Consider the following 10,014-nt stretch of genomic DNA (forward strand, 5'->3'; position numbering starts at 1 on the left):
AAAAAAAAAAAAAAAAAAAAAAAAAAAAAAGACAAAGTCCTTGGTGGGGGAATGGGGGCTGAAGTTAGATTTTCTTGCTTGCATTTCAAGCTTCTGAACCAAGGACTTCAATGTTCAATGTCACCTAGGCTTAAATTCACAACCCAATTCCTTACCCTCCTAGCTCTAGGACTGTGTAACCTTGACCAAATCCCTTAACCTCGCTAAGCTTTAATTTTTTCATCTATAACATGGGGCTAACCTTCCACAATTGTCAAAAATTAAATCAGACATTGTAGGTAGAGCACTTAATAGTTGGCATTCAGCAGCAGCAGTTACCATTATTTTTGGGTGTGGAGTGTCTCAGCGTGTGCAGTTTGGCTCAAACAGCCTTTTGACAGTGGCACAGTTGGTGCTTGTGTAAGACAGCAGGGCGGGGAACTCAAAGCCCTTGGTTTTCTGGTCAGATTGGCGGGCCACAACAGTGGTGACCTAAGTCTAAGGAGTCTTTAACTGAACAAGGCAGATTGAATCATCCAAGTGAGGACCAAGAGGCTGGGGCTCAGCTGCCTCCACATTTTGGGGCATAAAAGGCTATTCAACCAACCTTTGCTGAAAGAGCAAGGAACCATTTAGGGAAGCTACCGTGTGGTAAGAAATAGAGGCCAGACTTGGATTCAGAACAAAACAAAAAATAATGTTTAAGTGGAGCCTTGGACTCAAAACAGGACCTGAGCCTTGTGGATTTTTTTATTTTTTATTTTCGAGATAGAGTCTTGCTCTGTCATCCAGGCTGGAGTGCAGTGCTGCAATCTCGGCTCACTCCAACTTCCATCTCCGGGGTTCAACCGATTCCTGTGTCTCAGCCTCCCTAGTAGCTGGGATTACAGGCGCCAGTCACCACTCCCAGCTAATTTTTTGTATTTTTAGTGGAGACAGGGTTTCACCATGTTGACCAAGCTGGCCTTGACCTCCTCACCTCAAGTGATCCAACCGCCTTAGTCTCTCAAAGTGCTGGGGATTATAGGCGTGAGCCAGTATGCCCGGCCCTTGTGGATACTTTCTAGGTGATTTGAGGAGGAAAGGCACAACCACGTCTCCTGAAGTTAACAAACACTAAGCTTTCCCAAGTATTGAAAAGTCAACGCCCTGCTTCTGTCATTTGTTCATTCAGCAGAAAGTCACTGAGAACCTTCTGTGCAGCAGGCACAGTGCTAGTCAGTGAAAGAGACAGATGTGTCCCCTGGACCCAGGGAGGAGATGAGCAAGTGATACCTGTCAGGCCCAGACCCTGCTCTTGGTCTGCAACCTCTTCCCTCAGGCAACTTGTTCTCTATCAGGAGAAAAGAATTATCTGGAGAGGCAGGTAAGGCACTGCTCCTAGAAGACTGGGACAGCCTGGTAAGGGTCTAGCTTGATCATGTGACCATTGGAAACCATTTTAAGTAGGAGGTTAACAGGAACAAATAAATGTTTAAAATCATCTGCATATGGCCGCTGTGAAGCCTATTTCACCAGCGGTCTCTTGCCCATGCTGTACTGACACTCAGCTAATTCCTGGTCCTGCTCATTCAGCCCAGTTCAGCTCATATCACTTCCTGAAGAAACTAGACAAGAGTAGGGCCCCTGATCATCTTCACAGCACTAGTCCTGATAGCTGAATCTTAGGTCAGTTGTTAACGTCTGTGACCTCTGCAGGGAGAATGGCAGGGCTGAGTTTGAGCTACATTGTTTCCCCAATGCCTGTAGCAGAGCCAAGCACAGTGGGAACTTTCAGAAAGCAGCGGTTGAAGGAACCCTGGAATCCCTGGGACTTAGTGCCTAGCACATAGTAATTGCTCCTCTAGAAAAGTTTCACCTTAGGAAGTACAGCAGGGTAAAATACAAGCCTGGACCACTTCCCATGTGGTATGCAGGGAACAGTTGATGGGGCAGAGGGCCTTGGGCTATAACCCTAGGAATTTCAGGGATCCTGATGATGGCTCTGGCATCCTCCGTCTCATGGATCCTGCTTTTTTCTTTGCAGGCTCTGATGCTGGTCTCCGGTAGAAGCAGGTTGCTCACAGCTCTGCCGCAGACTCAGAAGTGGCCCTTTCAACCATCCAGAGACATGAGACTAGTGCAGTTCCAGGCACCCCACCTGGTGGGGCCTCATTTGGGCCTGGAAACAGGAAATGGTGGAGGAGTTATCAACCTCAATGCCTTTGACCCCACACTCCCCAAAACAATGACACAATTCCTCGAGCAGGGAGAAGCCACCCTGTCAGTAGCAAGAAGGTAAGTAAGTGGGCAGCATCGCCCTGAAGCAGCTGCCCTGGTCCCCCCGCACCCTCCCACCCCATCCCTGCTCTGGGAAACAGCACCAACAAATAGCTCTTTTGGAAGGGATCAGAGTAACCCCACTTTCCTTTCCCACCTGTTCTCTTTAAAGATGCTTAGAAATCTTATATAACAACATCTTCAATTTTCAGAGGGGAAAACTGAGGCCTAGGAGAGGTGATTAACCACGCAAGGCCATACATTTGGTGCTGGAACCAGGACGCTATACTTCATCATACTGCCTCCTCTGGGAGTGGAGTCCTTGACTAACAGGTCTGGGACTAGGGGTCCTAAAAGGCATCTTATGCAGCTAGGGGAGTGATTTAGACTCCTGGATCCTGCAAGGAGAAAGGACTGCAAAGAGGTTTTCTACAATACAGTTGTTCCTGGGTTTGGACTAGATTAGGTGAGAGTGTCCCTGAAGCCTGGGGCCCTGTAGAATCTGGTCTAAGGAGTTGAACAGTAAATTAAAAACACTCTAAAGATGTCATTTTCATCTGTTAAAGTGGGAAAAGCCCACAGTATCATTAACTGTATGTTCCCATATTGCCATATTCTGCAAAGATTGGAAACAACCTCCATGCCCCTCATTAGGGACTTGGGTATATCTCTATAGAGCAGTAACATGCAGCCACAAGAAAAAAAGGGGATGCTTTCTATGTATTGTTACATATTGTTAAGGCGAGATCTCCAAAATCAGTTGTTTTTTTTTAATGTAAATAATGTGCTATCATTTGCATACAAAGGGGTTCGAAAAGAATATCCATAGAGTAGCAGTAAAGAGCCAGGGGAATGGGGTAACCAGAAAGGGAAACCTTTCCATGTATTCCAATTTGCATCTTTTGAATTCTCTTACATGGACATGAGTTACCTAAGGGGAAGAGAAAATCAACACTGGATAAATAACAGCCCTGCTCTGATACCAAAGGACAATAGCTGGGCTTGATTTTCACACTGACGCTGATGGTTAATAGAGCTAGGAAATCATTTCAAAAAGCAAAACCTGTAGCTGCTGCAGGATCTGCCCAGCCTGCCCGGGATTTGCAACCTGTTCCCAGCCAGACCGTCTCACTTGCTCTGGTCTCTACAGAGCCTTGGCTGCCCAGTTGCCAGTCCTACCACGGTCGGAGGTAACCTTCCTGGCTCCAGTCACGCGGCCAGATAAGGTGGTGTGTGTGGGCATGAATTATGTGGACCACTGCAAAGAACAGAACGTGCCTGTGCCCAAGGAGCCCATCATCTTCAGCAAGTTTGCCAGCTCCATCGTGGGGCCCTATGACGAAGTGGTCCTCCCACCAGAGAGCCAGGTCAGTGCCTCCCCACTGCTCTCCCTAGTCACTGGGCCCACCAGAAGGGCGTTCTGAGCTCAGTATTCAGCCTACTGGAGCCACCTCTCACTCAGCAGTGCATTCAACAGAAACTCTAGGCGATTATACACACAGTAATAACACTGGCCTTGGAAATAAAGTTAAGGTACATGTTTTCCCAATTACAAAAGCAATACACCTTCATTGTAGAAAATTAATAAAATAGAGATAAACATTAAAAATTATGTCATGCGTATTCCCACTGCCCAGGACTCAAAATATTAATTTTTTTCTGTCTTCCCAGTGTTTCTCCACTCCTGTATATGTTTATACTGTACATAGACTTACCTTTAACTTAAGACTGCATCAGAAGCATTTTTTCATGTCATTAAATACTCTCCCTGACATATTTTAGATTACCATGGAGTTTTCTGTTGGACAGAGTAGTTATATTCCCAAGTACCTTACTGCTGGATAGTTATTTCCAGTTTTTGTCTTCTATAAATAAACGTTGCAATAAACATCCTTTTCTAAATGCTTTGCATGTCCATTAATTATTATTTTTTTGAATGAACCCTTAGAATTTAAATATGTCAAAGTATAGACAGTTTTTCGAAACTTTTGAAAAATTCTGCGAATTGGCCTTTAAAAAAAATTGTAAAAGCAATTTACCCATTTACCATTAGTGTATATACCCTTACTAACACTGGTTACTTTTTCTCTCAAATTTTTATTTTAGAAATGTCATGGAAATTATAGAAAAGCTAGGAAAGTAATAAAGTGAATGCGCAGATACTTTTTCACCTGGTTTCATTGTAAACATTTGGCCTTATTTGCTTTCTCCCTTGCCTTCTCCCTGCCCACCATATGGCAAACATACGTGTGTGTGTGTGTGTGTGTGTGTGTGTGTGTGTGTGTGTGTGTGCAGGGCATAGGGTGGAGAGCACCTTGCAAATACTAAGACAATTTAGTCATAAAAACTTAAATAGGCATCTTCTAAGAACAATGACAATGGCTTGCATGACCATACCACCATTATCACAACCAAGAAAATTAACTTGAATAATATTTAATATGTAATCCAGTTGCCCCAATTCCCAATTGGAAGCACTGCTGACTGCCCCAAAGATGACTTTTAATTTTGTTACTTTGTTTGTTGCCCCATGATCAACCAAGGCCACACATTGTATTCAGTTATATCTCTTTAGTGGTTTCAATCTAGAACTGGGTTCCATAGACTTTTTCTTAAAGGGCTGTATTAGTCTGTTTTCAGGCTGCTGATAAAGACATACCCAAGACTGGGCAATTTACAAAAGAAAGAGGTTTAATTGTACTTACAGTTCTGTGTGGCTAGGGAAGCCTCACAATCATGGCAGAAGGCAAGGAGGAGCAAGTCACATCTTACATGGATGGCAGCAGGCAGAAAAAGAGCTTGTGCAGAGAAACTCCCATTTTTAAAACCATCAAATCTCATGAGACTCACATTCACTATCACAAGAACAGCATGGTAAAGACCTGCCCCCATGATTCAGTCATCTCCCACCAAGTCCCTCCCACAACACGTTGGAATTATGGGAGCTACAAGATGAGATTTGGGTGGAGAAACAGCGAAACCATATTAAGGGCCAATTCGTAAATATTAGGCTGTGAGTGTCATATCGTCTCTTTTGCAACAATTGAACTCTGCTGCTGTAGTATGAAAACCACCAGGGATGATACGGAAATGAATGATGGGTTTACAATCCAACTTTATTATAGCAGACCATGAGCTGGCCATGGTTTGCCAACTCCTGACCTCAAACAATCCTCCCTGCCATTTCCTTGAAGAGTCCAGCTGTCTCATAGCATGTTTCACACCCTGGGTTTGTCTGGTTGTTCCTTCATGATTAGTGTCAGGGTAAGCATTTTTATCAAGAGGTCTACATAGATGTACATTTCCTATTACATTCCACTGGGAAGCTCATGTCAGCCATCCCAGAATTTGGCCACTTGGTTTACCTGACATTCACTAGATCCCTCCATTGTGAAGATGCATTTCCATTTTTATAATTAATAAGCAATCTATGGGTGGTAGTTTGAGATCACATAACTATCTTACTGCCCCATAGCTTCTCATCCAGGGATCCTGTGGTCGTCCTTACTGTACCTATTATTGCGCTGAGGGTTAGAGAACAATGACCTTTTTGTTGTTTTTCTGAGATGGAGTCTCACTTTGTTGCACAGGTTGGAGTACAGTGGCATGATCTGCGCTCACTGCAACCTCAGCCTGCTGGGTTCAAGTGATTCTCCTGACTCAGCCTTCCAAGTAGCTGGGATTACAGGCATGTACCACCATACCTGGCTAATTTTTTTTTTTTTATTTTTAGTAGAGACAGGGTTTCACCATGTTGGCCAGGCTGGTCTTGAACTCTTGACCTCAGGTGATCCACTCACCTCGGCCTCCCAATGTGCTGGGATGACAGATATGAGCCACTGCACCAGGCCCAGAAGAACAATGACTTTTCTAAATCATGCCTTCTGTTTTTATTGGCTAGCATTCTTCTATGCAGAAAAACTGCCTCCCTCCATTTCATTTCTGTGTCTTCAATATCACTGTGAATTCATGATTTTTGTTTTTACTCAGTTGTTTGAAATTCATCATTTACATTCTTTAGATGACCTCAGTTTGGCTGGTGAGGGGCCATTAAGTTGATTCCATCCCCACCACTTTTAATATATCCTTGCTTTCTGGCTAAGATGTTCCAGTCTCATCATGTACTGTCTGTCTTGGACCTGGAATTAGCTGTTTCCCCCAGGAACTCAGTGCTTCTAAGTAGGGCATGGTATTAGAGACCAACATCTGGATGTCAGGTATACTTACTTATACCAACTCTGCCTATTATTAGAAAGAGATGCCAATTTTAAAAGCCAAATTATATCTATTTTGTAGTTGTACTTTATGGACTATGGGAGAGGCTGAGTATTTTTTCATGTTTTGTGGCCATGTGTATTACCTTTTTATGAATTGCTTATTCAAGTCCTTTGTGGAATGTCAATCTTTTTCTTACTAAAGTGAGTTAATACATTAAAGCACTTAGAATAGTGCCTGACACACAGTGCAGTGACATATTGCTAGGTGGTATTACTTCATATTTATCCTTTGTTGCAGGTATCCAGAGTGACTTAAACTCAGACCCCTGGACACACGTGTTGCTCTTCTGCAGTCACAGTGGGGTGGGGACCTGTGCCTGCATCCCATGACGCTGCCTGTCACTGCCCAAAATGAATGTATGGGTCTATAAGTCACACCTCCCTCGTCATTCATGTGGCTCTGGTTCATAGTGATGGCAAACATGGGCTGGCAGCCAAGCCATACTGACAGAGATCCACGGTGTGCAGCCTCCCAGCATCAAGAATGGGCCCAGAGGCCACTGCAGCTCACTGCTCCTCTCCCACCCTACAGGAGGTAGACTGGGAAGTGGAGCTGGCCGTGGTCATTGGAAAGAAAGGCAAGCACATCAAGGTGAGGTGGAAAGGGTGGGCTTCCAGGCCAGAGTGCAGCAGAAGCCCCAGCTGCTGCCTCTCCTAGTGCTGACCTCACTCACCAACACACGAGTGCCAGCTGTCCCTGACACTAGGAAGCGGTCAGCCTCCTTGCTCCCTGACGCTGCCTTGCCCTTCACCCACCTTCGACTGGCTCTGGCTACTAACATGGGATAACGACTTTGAGATCCTTTGCTATGGGGGTTGGTGTCACCCGTGATCTCACCTCCTGTATGGCCAAATCCCCTGCCCCCATAGGCCACAGATGCCATGGCCCATGTGGCCGGCTTCACTGTGGCTGATGACGTGAGTGCCCGTGACTGGCAAATGAGACGCAATGGGAAACAGTGGCTGCTGGGAAAAACCTTCGACACCTTCTGCCCTCTGGGCCCTGCCTTGGTGACCAAGGACAGTGTAGCAGGTAGGTCCCTGGTTCTTGCCCGCTTGTGCCTACCACTGCACAGATGAACAGCACTCCAGGGAGGAGTGTGGGTTCAGTACTTGTGCACCTGCCCTCCCTGGCTGCCCTTTCACTGCTGACTCCATACAGGGCAAGTCTCTTATCCTAAGCCATGAGGTCTCCCATGGGCTTCCTTCCCAAGCCCCCTAGAGGGAACTTGACTGCAGAGGATATGAAACTGCATGCATGAAGTAAATTACAAAGAGCTCTGAGCTGATGGGTAGATCAGGCTTCCTGTGGCTGCCACCATCTGGAACAACCTTTAAGTTGAGCATCATGGAGCACAGCTATCGCAAGGCCAGTCATTTTCCGCAGTACAGGAGATGAGAGCCAATGGGACTCACCCAACCACTGTGGAAACAACAGCACTGACCACACAGTGAGGAGGGCGCGCCAGGACAGAGGCAGTGGCCCAGAGAGCAGAGCGTATCCTCTAACGCACAGCCATCCACAACCGTGGTGGAGGTGGGGGATTTCCATGTGGGCCAGCCTTGCCAGGATGCTGATAACCCCAGTGCCCCACAGCACCCCGTGTAGAGTCCTTGGCAAAGTTAAATTGTGTTTCAGCTGCTCTGCTTAAGAGGGTAGAACACAAAGGCCAGCAGCAAAACAGTTAAAAGCGCTGGTTAGCCAGGATGCTCTCACGGTAAGCCATCCCCCGCCAGCTTCCAGCACACGAGGCTTCACTCCCTGCTTGTGCCATTACCTCACTGCTCTATCAATGTTGAGTCTTTTTGTTTTGTTTTGTTTTTGTGGTAGGGTCTCTGTGTCACCCAGGCTGGAGTACAGTGGCGCAATCTCAGCTCACTGAGGCCTCAACCTCCAGGGCTCAAGCAAACTTCCCACCTCACCCTCCTGAGTAGTTGGGACTACAGGCATGCACCACCACGCCTGGCTGTTTTTATTATTTCACTGCATTCCCAAGGCTGGTTTTGAACTCCTTAGCTTAATCAGTGCTCGCCTGCCCTGGCCTCCTAAAGTGCTGTGATGACAGACGTGAGCCACCACACTTGGCCCTGCCAAGTCATCTTTGTATCTACAAGTGTCATCCTATACTGTAGACAGATGCCCTTTTTTTTTTTCCAAGACAAAAACCCTAGCCATTTTTTTCTCCCCCTTCAGAGTCTGGAATATCCTCTTAACTCATCCAAGTGACTACTGCCTGGTGCTCTTGGTGGGGATACAGGGAGGCCTGAGAAGGCCAATGTCTATCAGAAAGTTCTAATGTAGAGCACTGAGTCAGTGTAGGCACAAAGCCTTTTCACCTGGCAAGTCATGAAGGCCCCATACAGTTGTGTTTTTGAAATATAAGGGGTTTGAGGGGGTAAAAGGGATAACTCCAAGATACCATTTTTGCATTTCAGATCCACACAACTTAAAGATCTGCTGCCGAGTGAATGGGGAAGTGGTCCAGAGCAGCAACACCAACCAGATGGTGTTCAAGACAGAAGAGCTGATAGCCTGGGTCTCCCAGTGAGTGACAGGGCCTGTCCTGCCAGCCCCACTTCACCTGCCACACATGTGGAGGCAGATGCGAGCCCTCCACCCTTGGCTGTGGCCACCTCAGTCAGCCCCTGGTTTCACTGGGTCCTCCTGCTTTTCTCCAGGTTTGTCACCTTTTACCCAGGGGATGTCATCCTAACTGGGACCCCCCCAGGTGTTGGTGTATTCAGGAAACCTCCTGTCTTTCTCAAGGTAGGTTAGTGAAAAGGAAAGAGAGCAAAGGCCCCAAAGGCCTGGCAGGCTTGGCTGAGACTGGAGAAGTACAGGCTTGCATGTATGTATGTGTGTCTGACAGAAGGGCTGACCCCTTCACGGCCTCCTGCTCTGTTGCAGAAGGGGGATGAAGTCCAGTGTGAGATTGAAGAGCTAGGTGTCATCATCAACAAGGTGGTGTGATGGCTCCTGCACAGGCCCTGGACATAGGAGGCGGGCATCTGCTCCCACTCAGCCTAGCCCAGGGAAAGGCCCAATGCCAGGTGTGGGCAGGGGCCAGCCCTGCAAACCTCTTCTTCTAGGTAGAAGGGAGAAAGAAAACTCTCTTCAATAAACTCATCGGGCCAAAGCAGCAGCTTGGCTTCTGCTACTGTTTGTCCCTTTTGGGCTTTGTTTCATGGGACAAGTGGGGGCACTTTTGTGGGACTGGGGAAGAAGAAAGCCAATACACACATACATGTATGCCAAAAAGATACTGCTGGGCTTGGGAAAAGACAACACGACCAGTCTTCTTGTTTATTATATCAAAGGCGGGAGAAAACAAGAAATGGCAAGGGACAACCAAGCCTCAATGACTTTATAGACCAGGTAAGGGTTTGCAGCCTCCTGTCTGTCTTGTATCCTGTCCCCTTCTTTTGGTGACAATACCCTGGTCTTCTTTTGGGGGAATTGTCTCTCCCCTGACTCTGAAGTCCCTCTGCAACATCAGAG

At 46.7% G+C, this 10,014-nt stretch overlaps 1 protein-coding gene across 2 annotated transcripts in view; it reads left to right on the forward strand.

Moving 5' to 3' along the window:
* Nucleotides 1-9,669, forward strand: part of FAHD2A (fumarylacetoacetate hydrolase domain containing 2A) — a 10,832-nt gene extending 1,163 nt beyond the window's left edge. For both annotated transcript variants that reach the window (XM_017519714.2, XM_017519715.2), the window contains exons 2-8: nt 2,006-2,256; nt 3,389-3,605; nt 7,048-7,107; nt 7,386-7,548; nt 8,952-9,060; nt 9,195-9,282; nt 9,424-9,669. In XM_017519714.2, coding sequence (XP_017375203.1) covers nt 2,012-2,256; nt 3,389-3,605; nt 7,048-7,107; nt 7,386-7,548; nt 8,952-9,060; nt 9,195-9,282; nt 9,424-9,486 — 945 coding nt within the window. In that variant the 5' untranslated portion in view covers nt 2,006-2,011 and the 3' untranslated portion in view covers nt 9,487-9,669. The remainder of the gene's footprint in view (nt 1-2,005; nt 2,257-3,388; nt 3,606-7,047; nt 7,108-7,385; nt 7,549-8,951; nt 9,061-9,194; nt 9,283-9,423) is intronic.
* The last annotated feature ends 345 nt before the right edge of the window (nt 9,670-10,014 follow it).

The sequence above is a fragment of the Cebus imitator genome, unplaced genomic scaffold, assembly GCF_001604975.1.
Source record: "Cebus imitator isolate Cc_AM_T3 unplaced genomic scaffold, Cebus_imitator-1.0 Scaffold770, whole genome shotgun sequence".
Lineage (NCBI taxonomy): Eukaryota > Metazoa > Chordata > Mammalia > Primates > Cebidae > Cebus > Cebus imitator.